A 15,487-nucleotide genomic window follows, 5' to 3' on the forward strand; every position below is an offset into this window, starting at 1 on the left:
ATTTTATTATCTATAATACAAAGTAGAACGATGTCTGTATGTCTGTCTGTCAGTCTGTCAAAATCAACCAACCCTCCTTCAAGTGCCCTTAGATGCCTATAGGGGCGGAGCCGCTAGTAAATATACAAATTGATTCAACTTTCTTAATTTTTTCTAAAAATAAATTTAAAAACATTTTTCTAAATTTTTTTTTTTAATTTCTCGAAATTTTATTATACTGTTATTACAAAAAAGTTATAAATATATGCATTGTTTTTATTCTTTATTTTTGAACAAAATTCCTAGAATTAGGTTAAATAGAAAAGTCAAGTTTTATTAGACTCTCGTCTCAGTGACGTTACAAAAATGACGGATAGGGAAATGTAATTAGTTCAAAATAAAAGCTAAAAGAAACTTACTAAATATAAAGATCATTAATTGCTAATTTAAAAAAAAATTACCCCTTAAGTGGTAGATAAAAACTGGCCCCAAGTTTTAAGCCAACGAATGTTTATAAAACATTGAGTAAGAAAACAGTAAAAGTGTCTGACTATGACGTCAGAAAAAAATAACAATTAACCAATGAGAGGCCGCTATATATTTTACCATTGTGAATACTGGCTTCTCATTGGTTAATTGTTAATTTTTTCTGACGTCATAGTCAGACACTTTTACTGTTTTCTTGAGTAACATTATGATTTGTATTTCATTGCCCACTCCATCCCTAGCTAGATTACTTGATGTTTTATGGCATTATGGACAACAGACGATTAAAAAGTTACAATGTTGGGGTGTTGTCCCTTTCGTGTCAACGCCTGTTAAGGGGCGTTTCGTCGTATTTTCACAGTAGATTTTCTCTTATTTCTAGCCCCTGCGGGGCAATCACCTAACCTAACATAAATAATAACCTCTGTGAAAATACGACGAAACGCCCTTTAAGAGGCGTTGTCACGAAAGGGACTATACTCCAAAGTTGGATATGTCAATCATATAAATTTCAATTTCTTTGGTCAATTTAATTATCCATATTTTCTCTATATATTCCAGACAAATCAGGAGATCCCACAAAATAATCATCTTTTTCCATTATTTCATTATCTATTCCATACATATTAAAAATTTCTACATAATTAAATTGAAGGGATATCGACTGCTGCTATGTCAAGCGCAAGACTTCATTTGTAGGAATATCTTTACTAATAAATGCAAAAAGCTCATTAAATGCGCTGTCAGAACTTCCAGACAAAGGTCATGTAATATCAAAGGGTTGTTTTTTTGTCAAAATAAGAGGTTTAAAGTTTAAAGTTTCTCAAGGGTGTTTAATATTACAATGAAACTTTTTAAAGCTCAGCTTTAATTTTTTTTGTTGTTCTGTAAAATATTCAACAAATCATTTCCCTTTTTCTTCAAAGTTTTATCTTTATTTATATATTTCTTTCTTTTCAACAACAAAGAACAATAAACTATAAAAACCTGATTAACATAAATACTTTTATAGTCATGCTTTGTTATTTTTTACATTGACTGTATTTTTTTATTAGGAGAGTTTTATAAATACACTCTCTTATTTATTGGCTCAAAAACTTTGAACACTTTCAATAAAGCTTGTTTATCATATTTTAGGGTATATCTATTGTCCATTGTATCAATAGAATTTTAAATGAATTGCCGATATAAGATATTTATTGGGTACTATATTGTAGTACTCAAAAAAGAAGATTAGCCAATTTGATTTTTTTTTATAAAACTGTTCACCTTTATTCACCTATAAGCCTTTTTGGAAATATTTAGTTAAAGAGACGCTATAAAATACTTTAGTTTCTGGCCACAAAACCTAGATATATGTTTTATATATGCAATATATACAGGGTGCAACATGAAACTATTTTAAGTTTTAAAGAAATTATCGAACTTCACCAATATGTAGGTACAATTACATGTTTGAAAAATGGTATGAAATCTACAAGAGAGGGGTAGGTTTCTGGTAGAATCCGTAAATGTGCGTGTTTTAAGGCTTAAAAATAGTAGTAGAACGATAATATGTGTATTTCTTATTGAAAAGAACTATAGACAAAATATTTTTTTTTTTAAAGTTAACATAAACTTTTATCGTTCTACTACTGTTTTATACTTATAACACATAACCTTTACGGATTTTACCAGAAACCAGAATCTTTGTCTCCAACTCTAATCCTATTATATAAAGTAGTAAGAGTCTTGAGTTTTATGTCTGAAGCTTAAGATCGCAAAAACTATAAAACCAATTAGTATGTAGTCTACTCTATTTTCAAATTCAAGTCTTGGTTTTTAGCTATTTGTAAACATAAACTTTTGTATCCCCCTGTCTGTGTGTCATCTTCTTGTGATATTTCTGTCTACAGAAAATATATTTTCTAAGAGCAAAAAATTTGCTGAATAATTGAATTCTTTTTTTTCAGATAGAAATGTTTTTTGTTTTTGTTGCCTCCGCCTGTTGCAACATAGTTGATACACATACAATTAAGGTAACATGTTATTGCTGTTTCCCTCAAATAGCCTAGTCGAACAATGAACCCCTTATTTTGAAACAAGTTGAAAAAAGAGGGGGTTGGGGGTTGTTTATTGCTTTGGGTCAGATTAGGTTAAGATTGATTTGGTACCGGGTAGCCTTATGGGGGTCAAGTAACCCCGTAGGGATTACACATAGGAAAATAATTACCTCAAGTTTTTTTTCAAAATAAAGGGAGGAGGTGATTTTCTTCAGGGGTCTAATGGCCGATAAATTGATGTACCTCCCCAATGATGATAAATAAAATTACACTTATGTAGATTAAAATTGGTGGTTGAAACGTTTAAACAATCAACCAATCAAAATTCACTAAGGTCCCCATAGTTGTTAAGGCAACAAATAAGAAAATGTTATTTTAAAACATTGGAGATTAGTGAATTAAACAGCCCATTGGCCCATCTCTCTCTTTCTAATTGTCGACAGGCACTTTGAACAAGAGCACAACATATTATCTAATTTCAATATATTGAAGGCTGATCAGTGATCATGTCTAATATAAGCAATCATAGTATGACAAGGATGAAAACAGCTATAAAAGAGAAACTTAACAAATTAGACAAGCAAAAGTTAATTAAATCAAAAAACCTATGTTTAATATCGACGTACTTACATTTTTAGACTTGATTAAAGAAATGCTTAATAAATTATACCCTATATTCCTTGTAAAGGACATATAAAACCTGTGGTAATGATTTCAAAATTTTAACCTTCATGTCACAGGAATCATCGTACAAACATTCCAGAGTTATTACAGAAAAGCATTGCTTTTAAAAAATGAACATACTTTATGTTGATTATTGTTCTTGTTAATTTTATACACCTTCATTACATGCATTTTTATTGCACAAAACCAAAATAAACACAAGCTATAAAAGTAATAACAATACGAGGTAATTTATGTAAGTAAGACAATAAAATAAATTCTCTTTCAATTTTTAAGAACTAAACCTTTTGTATTTTTTGGTATTTTTGAGATTTATTTATTACTAGCGGCTTCGCCCCTAGAGGCACTTAATGAGTGGGGATTTGAATCCCAAAACCCATTTTTTAAATTTAGATTTTAGTATAGCGGTTAGCGAGATCCTTCGGTACAGACAAACACACATCCTGCTACTTTATTATAAGGACTAGCGGCTTCGCCCCTAGCCTCTAGGGGCTTTGCCCCAAAAGGTTTCATCAACCTATTTTTGTGGTATTTAGATTTAAAAAGAAAAAGTAAAAAAGAATTGGGGGGGGGGATTTTTCATTTTGGGGGGGAGGTTGGGGTGTCCCACCCCCCAATAAGATAGCTTAAAACCATCCCAGGACCAGTAGGAATATTCTCTGAAGAGTAGAGCCCAATCAGTTCAGTGGTTACTGAGATCTTAAGCTTCAGACAGACAGACGGACAGACAGACAAACAGACATACATAGTACTACTTCGTATTTTAGATAATAAACAAAACACACTCCCTTAATACACACTCCTCAAACAAGACAGTACCCTATTAAGTGTAAGGGGATGTGAAAAATTTGGAAGGGGGCTTGTAGAATTTTCAGCTGCGCTTTGCGTACGTCCCTAAACAAAACCATTTACTAAAAAAATCTATATTAAGACTTTATTTTCCCTGGGGCGTGATTGATAAAAAACTGGTAGACTAATTCCTCTACAATTTATTTATCCCTATAACCCTGATTATGACATCTGATTATAATGGATATACATATAATTACTTAGATCTTACACCAAATTTTCATGTTCTCTAATAAAGTGAAACTTGTAGCGGGCTAAAATAATTATAACCCTCATCCACCTCCCTTCCTACAGGATGAACGAACTGACTAATTAGTGTGTTTCATGAATAGTGTGCTCTGTGACAATTATTTTATCCACAATTTATTTATCCCTATATCCATGAATATTATATCTGATTATTGATATTTTTAGATGTATAGATGAACACTGTGAGAAGATATGCACATCTCTCTGTGACAGTTACTATATCCAAAATTTATTTATCCCTATATCCCTGATTATTATATCTGATTATTGATATATTTAGATGTAGATAAACACTGTGGAAAGATATGTACATCTCTCTGTGTGACAGTTATTACATCCACAATATATTTATCCCTATATCCATGATTGTTATATCTGATTATTGATATATTTAGATGTAGATAAACACTGTGAAAAGATATGTACATCTCTCTGTGACAGTTAAGACACTGGGATAATTGTCACACTATAGCCGATACAGGGTGATTCTCTAAAAACTTTCATAAAATAACTAGAAAAAAATTTATTACTTATAATATTTAAAACATTTTGGTTATATTAAACATAATTGAAAGATATTAGGATGATTTTTACACAATATAAATACAGTGTGATTCTCTAAAAAAAATTAATATCCTATTATTAAAAGTAGTAAGCTATTTTGTCTGCAGAGAAGGATCTCACTAACCGCTGAGCCGATTTGGTTCTTTTTTTTCAGTGAAACTTCTTATAGGTCCAGGTTTATAACTATTTTGAGGGTGGGTATCTCCACACTCCCAAGAGAAATCGTCCCCTTACTTTTTAAAACTTAAATTGATAATGTTAAGCGGGAGCTTGTCGATCTCTACCCCCCCCCCCCCTCCCTACCTTATGTTTATTTTAGATTTGTCTTACTCAAATGTTCGAAATCGAATTTTAAGAATCACAATGTTTAGAATAGAAAGATATAATACATTCAGTGTGAAGTTATCTACACATACATAGTCTACAATTACTAGGAATATAGGTAATAGAAAGTGAACCATTTCAAAAAAAAAAACAAGTTATAGTGGCCAAAACACCGAGAGTCGAGAAGTCTCAAAATATCATCATTGTGACGTCATAAAAATGAGGGATTATCCTTCTCTCCTCATCCCTCATTTTTATGACGTCCCATGGCTGATTTTTAGACACTTTGTAAAGCTTCCAAGAGTTTAAAGATCCTTAGATATACTATGTTATTTTCAGGTTAGGTAAGATTATATTGGACACTGGGTAGCCCCGCAGGGTCATGTCACCGCAACCATAGGCTTCGCAGGGTTAGGGTCCTCCGCATGGGTTAGGGGTATCTGAAAAACTAACCCCACTTGTTTTCAATTTAGTTAAAACATAAAGGGGGGTTAAGGCTAATGGCTGAGTCCGTCCGTCCCTTAAGATCTCGGTAACCACTGAACCGATTGAATTCTACTCTTCAGGGAATATACCTACTGGTCCTTTGGTGGTTTTAGGCTTTTTTTTGGGGGGTTAGACACTCCCAACCCCCCCAAAAATAAGAAAAAAATCCCCATAAATTTCTTTTGATGATGCAGATGATGCCAACTATTTGGTGCTGCACCACATGTACTACATTTTTTAAAATTACTTCTTGGGGCAAAGCTCCTAGAAGCTAGGGGCGAAGTAGATAATTTAGATATAAAAGATTAAAAAAAGACTTAATGGACGAATCTTTTTTTTTCATTTAAACACTTGTCTACTCCTATATGCCTGATATTTAGTTGTATTAACGATGCCAAATAGAAGATATTCACCGTCTAGAATTAATTGGGTAAGTAATCTTTTATTCTATTCTTATTAACAGCACTGATGCACTAAAACTGAACGTCCGTTTGTCATTCTGTCCGTGACAATATTGAGAAATAAAATTTTCTTGGATGCTATTAAAGGTAGACAGCTGATTTTTTATGTAAAAATTTTCTGGACCCACGAATTTACTTGGTTCGTCGGTTGCTTTGGCTAAAAAGACATTAACAGTTTTTTTTATAAAGGTTTCGTGATCACTTTTTGCTTATTATATATTTGAAAACAGAAGATCTGTTCTTTAACTCATTTTATATGTTTGTCTATCTATAATTTTTTGTGCTTTGTTACTTATGGCTGCTAACATCTACAAAAAAAATTTTAATTTATCAACATAATATGCTTATAGATTGTGTATTTTATGTTTACTGTATTATATCTTACTTTGCACCTTTTTGTCTTCTTGTTATATTCTTTTAACTTGTTGCTGTTGCACTATCTGAGTTGTCCTTGGTTTTATTTAAGACTGGTATTTGAAATGTTTATCAATTGTTTCTTTAGTTTACTAACAAAAATTAAACTTGTGTACTATTTTAGTAATTATTATGATATAGTTATGAAAATAATATTACATACTTACGAATTATGTATGGACTTAAGTAGTAAACTGTATTTTATATGATATTATGCTCTATATGTAATGTATTTATAAATTTTTCTAATGTTTAACACTTTTCATCGAATATACGTACAAGTTATATAAAGTAATTGTATAAATGATAAGCAATAAATTTATCTCTTTAGCTTTTTTGAGGGTTTAATCAACATTAACCCCTCCCCCATATCCCCTTAGACGTTCTTTCGCCAAGTAAGGAAGGAATTGCTTTCCAAATTATGCTGGTCGGAATGATGACTATCAGGACTTACGGACGTATACTTTAGTGTTATAGATCAGCTTCGCTTCTAACAATTACCAAGAATGACAGACATTCCAATTTGTCTGATAAACTTTGAAAACTTTTCTAATCAATTTTTTTATTATCTTTCTTCTGATTCTATCTTTCTTTGGAAATTTTAGAAATTATATCAATCGATTTTTTTGTAGTATAGCCATTCATAAATATTTGTTTTTAAATGCGTACGTTTTTCACGTTTGTCTTCAGTAATGAGCAAAATAACTTAAAAGAGGATAGAAAATTTATTTGGTTTTAAAATTCAAAATTTGTTATATTTAACTACTTGCTTTTCCCCTAGCCTCTAGGGGAGAGAAAAGGGAGGGGGGATGTTAGGAAAGTAGCAAAGAACCACCCTAAGACATTAATAGAGCATCCCTTTATAAAGAAAACAATTCGGACCAGCATTTTCCGAGATCTCAAGCTTTAGACAAAAAAAACCTTACTACTTTATATATTAATCATTTTACAATCCCTAAATCTTTACTGTTTGTTTGGTATTTTGTAGTTACTGCACTACTACTCAAAATATAAAATATTATTATTTGTCGCATCGTATTAAAAACATATTTCCGCGAATATAAAAATAAACAATAAATTTAAACCAGCGGTTTCGAAGCCACACTGGAATTATATTCCTGTTTTGTTAAAATTTATTTTGGAGAAGTAAACCTAACTAAGACGACATTTATGTGAATAGTTTCATAGGAAAGTTTTAAAACTTTCAGCAGAAGGATAAAAATAACTTTCTTTCCATGCTTACTTGTATAGTATACTTTCCTGCTTTCCTTTACACTTCATGGTTAGTTCTTCCTATTGTATTAACAATTTTCGGAGATTTCGCTCAAAGTGCTGTGTAGCAGGGAGTAAGGGAGGGGACAATGGGCAGTTAATTCAATTTTATAGTTGTGACCCTTTAAGGTTGAAAACCCAGATATTTCCAGATAAAACAAGTATTTGCAGTATGGCAACCTTTAGTGGAATTATTTGACTTTTTAAATTGTTTTTAATTCGAAATGCACCATCCTTAAACTGATGCTTTACTACAAGCCTTTGATTCTAGAGATCAAAACCCTTGTTTACAATTCATTTCCATAATTGTTATTATTTGAACTTCGGAAAATTAAGGAAACATACCATTTTACTTTTACAACATTTTTTACCCAAATTATTTTATTGTATTTATTTAAAAGCTTAGACATGAAAAAGCCTTTAAATAATTATATTACAAAACTTACTAAAACAATTACCTTCCTACAGAACTTTTAACTCAAGTTATTTCATTTAACGAAATAAAAATGAGATACCTTGCGTCAAAATTTAATACTACATAAATAAAATAGTTGAGAACATAAGTACATCTTAATTTTAAAGATCTTAAGGTTTAAGTAACATATCTTAGGATAACTGGTAGCTGCGCTCCTAGCATCCAGGACAGAAAAATAAAATAACACCATCTTGAGATTTTAATGATAAACAAACCTTGAACAACTCAGGACTTCGTGAATTTTCCCTAAAGTTTTGAAATTAATCGGATCATTAATTACAGAAATATTAAGCTAAAGACAAAAAACTTTTGCCTTTACATTAAATCAATAAGAAACATCTAACATGTCTAAAGTAACGAAAAGAGCTAACCGTTACGGACGTACAAATGTGCGGGACCTAATTATAGGAAGGCTTTGCTCATAATAACTAATAATCTTAATATAATTTCTTTCTACAACGCACTAATCGGAATGAATTAACATTAAACAAGAATTAGATATAAAAAATGTAATGATTCAATTTACAAAATAATTTTCAAAATCAAAATATTCTGTCTGCTTGTTATTGTTTATCTTTTTGTTGACGCGCTAGTTTGCCGCGAGATTATGCATGATTTTGCGTGACGTCATTCATAATTGGTCCCCAAGATTGGTTAGAAACTGCTAAATTCTTGCATGTTCCCTTTAAGCCAGTCCCCAAAGTCTGAGACTCCTAAAAATTGAATATTCGATCCATTGTCCCCTCCCTTACTCCCTGGCTGTGTAGAGCACAGAATTCACCAAACACTTATTTTTAATAAAAATGAATGGTTATAGATTATTTAAATTTTAGATTTAAGTCTTTATATTTTTAAGAGTTTAAGCCTTAGAGTATAGCGCCTCTAGAAGCAAGAGGCGCAGCTATTAATCATAATATGAAGCTTGGAGCTAACTTTTCTAGTCTCAGCTAGCCAAGAGCTGCAGCCGCTATTTACTTTTACAAAGTATTCTTAATTAGCTTGTTTTAGTAATAATTTGAGACAGTTTAACTTTACAAAGGCGTTTGATATGTTTTTTTTAATAATTTACCTTTAACTCATGGAAATTTCTTTTACATTAATCATAATTATGCAATTTTGGACAATTTCCATGTAATTTACTCAAAACGTTTTGCGAAATTACTAAGAAAATACTCTGGTAAGCCGAGCGTACTCGGCCCACGGGGTAACGAGTTCGGATTCAACGGGCCCTAGCCTTTAAGTATTCTACCAAACAAACAAGCAGGATTCAATCATACAGAATTATATATTTAAACTGAATAATATTTACAAGTTATGTTTACTATATATATACAACAAAAATATGACAATAGTTAGGTTTGAAGGGGGTGTGGGGCGCTAGGGCTTAGCGCCCGACGGTAGACAGGCTGTGGGGGCAGCGGTGGTAAAAGGGGAGGCAGTGCCTCCCGATTATATAAGTGCATGATGGACTCGTGATAGTTGCATGTTCAAGTCCCCTCCCCACATTTAGGCAGGCTTAGTTTGACCGCCGGGTGCGGGGTTAACAGCGGTCATGAGATGGATAGTGATATAATAGGATTAGTGCGGGGGGTTTGTTATCATAAGTCACAGCGAAGCAACTCTGTATTCGGCCTGTCCGTATGGGTGTCGTATTACCACAACCTCCCCTTCAAGGGTTGCGTGGCTCCTGAGCCACCAGGCCTTGAACCTGGGGATACGACAGCCGGCTCATGCGCCGGACAGGCAGTTCCTGGGGCACAGCTCGATGGAGGACAGCTCGGGCTACACAGGCTCCTCGGGACACTCGTTGCTCGGTCTGACTGTGGTTGGTGATCAGCATTGTCAGCTCCTGGTTGGCTTCTAGGCGTGGGTTGGCCACGGCCAGGCCTCGCCGCTGGAAATTTTGCCTCGTCTGCAGGATCAGTTCTGTCTCGACTGGTAACTGGACACGGAGGCCTAGGCAGATTCTGGTGGTTCCTAAGGGTGGAATGGTGATGGCAAAGGGCGCATAGAATTCCATGGGGGCGCCTGCTTGATTCAGGTTGCTTGGCCTCCTAGCTCCTACCTGGATGGGGATGGCTGTCATCAGCAGGGGGCACATGGCTTCTTCTTCTTCTTCTGGGGCGGCTTCTTCCATCGCAGTGGCTGGCTCTTCTCCTACAGGTCCGCTGCTGGCTGGCAGGTTCTCCATGTCTGCGTCAGGGTTCCAGATGGCATCTCTGAGTGGCTCTGGAGCGGGCGGCGGCGGCGGTGGTTCGTTGGGTTGCTCCTGCAGGTTTTCCTCCACTGGGTCACGATCTTGGCCGCTAGGCTGTGGGGCGGCTGCGGCTGGCTGGTGCACTGGGAACTCTCCTGGGTTGCTAGCTGCGGGCGCCGCCGCTCCCACTGGCAGCTCGGTGGCATCCTCGTCGCCGTCCACGTCAACTTGGATGTCTTCTGGGATCTGGTGGGCAGTCACATCTCCAGTGTATTTGCGCAGTCGGCCTACATGCGCGGTAACTTCTGAGATCCTGGCTACTGGAGAGGCAGGTTTGATGACATAATGGACTTCTGTAGCTTTCCTCACTACTTTCCAGGGGCCAGTCCATCTCTTGGTAATCTTGGCTGCCTTTCCTGGCACCAGGCGAGGGGCCAGGTACCAGACCAAGTCTCCAACCTCATACTTGGCCGTGCCTTCGTAAGCTGCCGCGCTCCTCCTGATAGCTCCCTCCTCCTTCTGCTGGATGGCATCATAAACTGCATAGTAGCGCTGCAACAGAGCTTGGACGTTGGCTGGAACTGAAGCATATTCGGTCTCTGGCAGCCGTAGCACCATGTCCACCGGAAGTTTGGCCTCTCTCCCAAAGAAGGCCAGGAACGGGGTCACACCAGTGGATCTACAGGCCTTGGTGTTGTAGGCAAAGGCGATGGCAGGCAGGTGGGGCTCCCAGTTGTTATCGTCTCTGTCTAGGAACAGGCGCATGCCTGTGTTGAGCGTCCTATGAAACCTCTCCACTCGGTTGGACTGCGGATTGTAGGGTGGTGGATGTGTCAGGCCAATCTCGAGCCGGGAGGCCAGTTCCTGGAATACCTGGCCGGTAAATTCCATTCCATTGTCGGAATGGATCTTCAGGGGGCATCCGAACGTGGCCAGGTGGCGGTGCAACAGGGCTTCAGCCACCGTGAGGGTGCGCTTGTTGGGGATGGCGTAGAGGCTGACAAACCGGCTAAATCCATCTTGGCAGGTGAGGATGTAGCGGTTCCCAGCTGGGGTCTCTGGCAGTGGCCCCACCAGGTCGATGAATAGGACTTGCTGTGGATACCCCTGGCGGGAGGGCACGTGGATCCCCTGCTTCAGCCTCTCCTTGGTAACTTTCTGGACACACTCAGGGCAGGTTTGTACCATCAGGCGGACGTCACGGGCCAGGTTGGGCCACCAGAAGTGCATGGCAACGCGGGCGATAGTTGCGTCCATCCCAAAGTGCCCAGCCATGGGGGTCCCATGGGCTAGAAAGAACGCATCCTGCTGGAGGGCCGAAGGCAGCAGGTATCTTGTCCTCTCTCCTGTCAGAGTCTGGTCAGTGGTGGTGAGGCAGCCATGCTCGTCAAGCCCCAGGGCTGAGAAGCGGCTGGCGTACTGCTGCTCGTCTCGTTCCTTGCCACGCAGCTCAGCCTTGGTTGGGGCCTTGCCATCAGCCACCCATTGGCGGACACGGAGCAGGAGGGGGTCCTGTGTCTGGGCTTCCAATACTCTAGCTGAATCCAGTCGGGCGGCAGGAGGCCGGCTAGCTGCGGGCTCCCCTAGCTGGGCCAGGTTGTGGATATACTCAGCCTGCTCTGCTAATTCTTCGGCGCTAGCCGTTGGCATGTTGGCATCTTCCCGGCGGCTGAGGGCGTCGGCGTTGGTATTCTGGGTGCCAGGCCTGTGGCAGACGGTAAAGTCTAAGGCCGCTAGCTCCTCCTGCCAGCGGGCCACCATCCCTGTGGATGTGTTCAGTGATTTCATCTGTAGCAGGGCAGAGGAATCAGTGTTGATCTGGAAGCTGCGGTAGGACAAGATGCCGTGGAATTTTCGGATCCCATAGATAATGGCGGCCATCTCTCCCTTCCAGGACGGGTAGCGCGTCTCAGGGTCGGTTGTCTTGCGCCCCACGGCGGCAATCAGCCTCTCCTTGCCCTCCTGGCATTGACTCAGTATGGCAGAGATGGCGCGGCTGCTGAAATCTGTGGTGAGCTGGAACACTGCTGGTAAATCAAACCTGGGCGGCGCTCGGATGGGGGCCTGTCGGAACTTGTCCTTGAGTTGCAGCAGCTGGGCTTCCATCTCAGGCGTCCAGGTTAGGGCCTTGGCCGTCTTCTGCCGATTCATCTCGTAGGTGAGGTCTGAATACTCTGGGATGAACAGGCGGTAGTATCCAAAGAAGCCCAGCAACGCCAGCAAATCCTTGGGGGTGCTAGGGGCTGGCCAGTCCAAGATGCGGTCAATATAGTCCTCTTGCATGGCTATCCCCTCTCGGCTGAGGGTGTGACCCAGATAATCCACCTTGGACCGGAACAACTTGGTCTTGGCTGGCTTGAGGCGGATCCCTCCCCTGCGGTGGGCTTCCAAGACCTCTCGGAGCCTGGCCAGGTGGGCCCAGGTATCCTGGTGGAAGGTCAGGACGTCGTCAAGGTATGACTGGAGGTTGGCTGTGCCTAGTGGGTTTAGGACCCCTGCAATAAACCTGGAATAGACAGACGGTGCCGTAGCCAGGCCAAAGGGCATCCTTTTCCATTGATACAAGCCCCTGGGGGTGGTGAAGGCTGTGCAGGGCCGGCTATCCTCAGACACACGGATGGTGTAGTATGCGGCCACCGCGTCTAGAGCACTGTAGACACGGTGCCCGCCAGCTCGTTCCACCAATTGCTGGATCCTAGGCAGGGGGTAGCTGTCCAGCTCTAGACACTTGTTGAGGGCCCTGTAGTCGACGGCCCAGCGGGTGCTCCCGTCCTTCTTCTTGATGGGCACCAGGGGGCTGCTCCAGGCGGAGTCCGACGGCTCTATGACTCCTTCCTGCAGCCAAGTGTCCAGTTGTTTCTCCAGTTCAGCCTCTTGCCGCGGGTTCAGATCCCTAAATCTCTGGCGGATCGGCTGGGTCCCTGGCTTGAGGCGCAGCTGCAATTCAACCACATCTGTGCAGCCGGGGGTAGAATTGGAGAAGACGTCCCTGTACTCTGACAACGTAGTCCAGACCTCCTTCTTGAGCAGGGGGTCCTTGCGTAGGAACTCATTGTCTTCCATCTCCAAGGCCTCCCACAACTCTTGCATGTCTATAGGCTCAGCAGGTTCTTGGACCGAGTGGAGACGCGGGGGAGGCGTATCAGAGACCTCCAGAATGTCAGGTTTGACCAGCTCCCCTGCCACTGGGAGGCCAGCATCCAGCAAGAGGGGCACCTCCCCCTCATTGACCACCAGTACTCTAAACACAGTGGCAGAGCCAGGCCTGTGGGCATACAGGCCCTCTGGAATAACAAGGTCCTCCCCAAACCTCTGTTCTGGGGCAGCTAGTTGAATGGCATCCTTGGTGCGATGGCCTACCAGCTCAACAGGGACTGCCATAACCCCGCGGCCAGGCAGGACCACCCGCTTGGCTGTGCGGAGCTGGGGTGGTTGACCGTCAGTTGGAGTGACAGCGCTCAGCCTATACGTGGCTGGTGAGGGGTCAGCCTTGGCTCCGGGACCCACCGGCCGCGACTTGACGGGCTCGGCTTCTGGAGAGGCTGACGTGTCGGAGCCAGGCTTGGCTCCGGGGGCGTCCGGCCACGATTTGACGGGCTCGGCGCTGGGAGAGGCCAAAGTGCTGGGTCCAGCTTTGGCTCCGTGGGCGTCCGGCCGCGACTTGACGGGCACAGCGCCGGGAGAGGCTGGGGCCTGAGAGTTGAGTGTGGCTCCGGGTACATCAGACCGCGACTTGACGGGTCTGGACTCGGGCTTGGCTGGTGGACTGGCTGGAGGTCCCAGGTAGAGGGGGCCAGGTGGACACGGCTGGCCGTTGATAAAAATGTCGGAGGAGAAGATTGGTTCTGGAGGGCTGGCAATCTCAGGAAACGTTGTTGGCAGGCTCTCCCTTGGCACCTTGGGCACTGGAGGCAACCCCATGGCTAGCAGGTTAGCTCCCTTGTGTGCGTTGAGCTCAGCGTCCACCCAGTGTGTGCCTTTCTCAACCACACGCGGCTGCTCAGGCAGGGGGCCTGGCAGAGGCCCCTCATAGCTTAGCTCTCTCTCGGCTGTCTCCCGGTCAATGGGGACGCCACGGAGTGGGATAAACTCCCCACGCGCCCACAAGCAAGGTGGTTGCATGTCGAAACAGAGCCTAGTTCCGAACTCCTTGAGAAAATACCCTCCTAAATTCAGAGGGTGGGAGAGATTTCGGACCACAGTCACGTGGTATAGATGGAGTATAAGAGTGTGTGAAACTGCCATATATAACTCTTTTAATTTTCCAATTACCTGGAGGGGCTGGCCTTCCTCATTAGCAGTCAGGATCTGGGTGTTGTCCGGAATCAACATGCGTTGCACGCCCATCGCGTGCATGAGGTGCTCAGAAATTACAGCAGACCCTGGTACACGGTTGCCAGAATCAACCATGGCATCAACCTGTACATGCTGGGCAGGGTCAGGAGTAGGAAACCTCACCCTGATATGGCAGGGGAAGTGGAGGTCCTGCCCTTGAGACAAGGGGGCCTCTCGTTCGGCTGGGGTTGGCAGAAACTTTGGTGGTGGCCGCACCGCAGCTATGGTGGTATCGCTTACCATGGTGGCTTAGACTGTAGCTTCGAATCACTAGAGCTTATTAATTATCACTTGGTCAACAATTTTATATTTATTTTTATCACTTGGTTGACTTTTTATACACAATGATGTGTTGTTATCACTAGGAGCTCTAGGTGTGATTCTGGAAGCACTGGCAGCAGGGAATGTCCGTCCTGCAAGGTTCAGAGGGGTGACGGCGGTAGGGAATGACCCGTCCTACAGCGCCGCTGGTTCGAATCCCGACAAATGGCGGCAGGGAATGGCCCGTCCTACAGCGCCTCGGGTTCGAATCCTGGGAGACAGCGGCAGGGAATGTCCCGTCCTGCCGTGCCTGTGGCTCAAAATCTGCTATCCGTCGCAGTGGTAGGGCTTACTTGTGTGCTGAAGCTTCGCAGCCACACGTTGCCTTCTTAGGGAGACCAGCACACAG

The 15,487-nt window shown here is 41.6% G+C and overlaps 1 protein-coding gene across 2 annotated transcripts in view; it reads left to right on the forward strand.

The window, feature by feature from the left end:
• The first annotated feature begins 2,433 nt into the window (after nucleotides 1-2,433).
• Nucleotides 2,434-15,487, forward strand: part of LOC145314026 (uncharacterized) — a 110,199-nt gene continuing 97,145 nt past the window's right edge. Inside the window, exons 1-4 of one of the 2 annotated variants that reach the window (XM_080153753.1) lie at nucleotides 2,434-2,483; nucleotides 4,685-4,771; nucleotides 5,230-5,295; nucleotides 6,044-6,093. In XM_080153753.1, the coding sequence (XP_080009879.1) occupies nucleotides 6,055-6,093 (39 nt within the window). In that variant the 5' untranslated portion in view covers nucleotides 2,434-2,483; nucleotides 4,685-4,771; nucleotides 5,230-5,295; nucleotides 6,044-6,054. Of the gene's footprint in view, nucleotides 2,484-4,684; nucleotides 4,772-5,224; nucleotides 5,296-6,043; nucleotides 6,094-15,487 lie in introns of those variants that run through there. The other variant, XM_080153754.1, reaches the window with a different exon arrangement.

The sequence above is a fragment of the Acartia tonsa genome, chromosome 3, assembly GCF_053477335.1.
Source record: "Acartia tonsa isolate MP-2025a chromosome 3, ASM5347733v1, whole genome shotgun sequence".
Classification (NCBI taxonomy): domain Eukaryota; kingdom Metazoa; phylum Arthropoda; class Copepoda; order Calanoida; family Acartiidae; genus Acartia; species Acartia tonsa.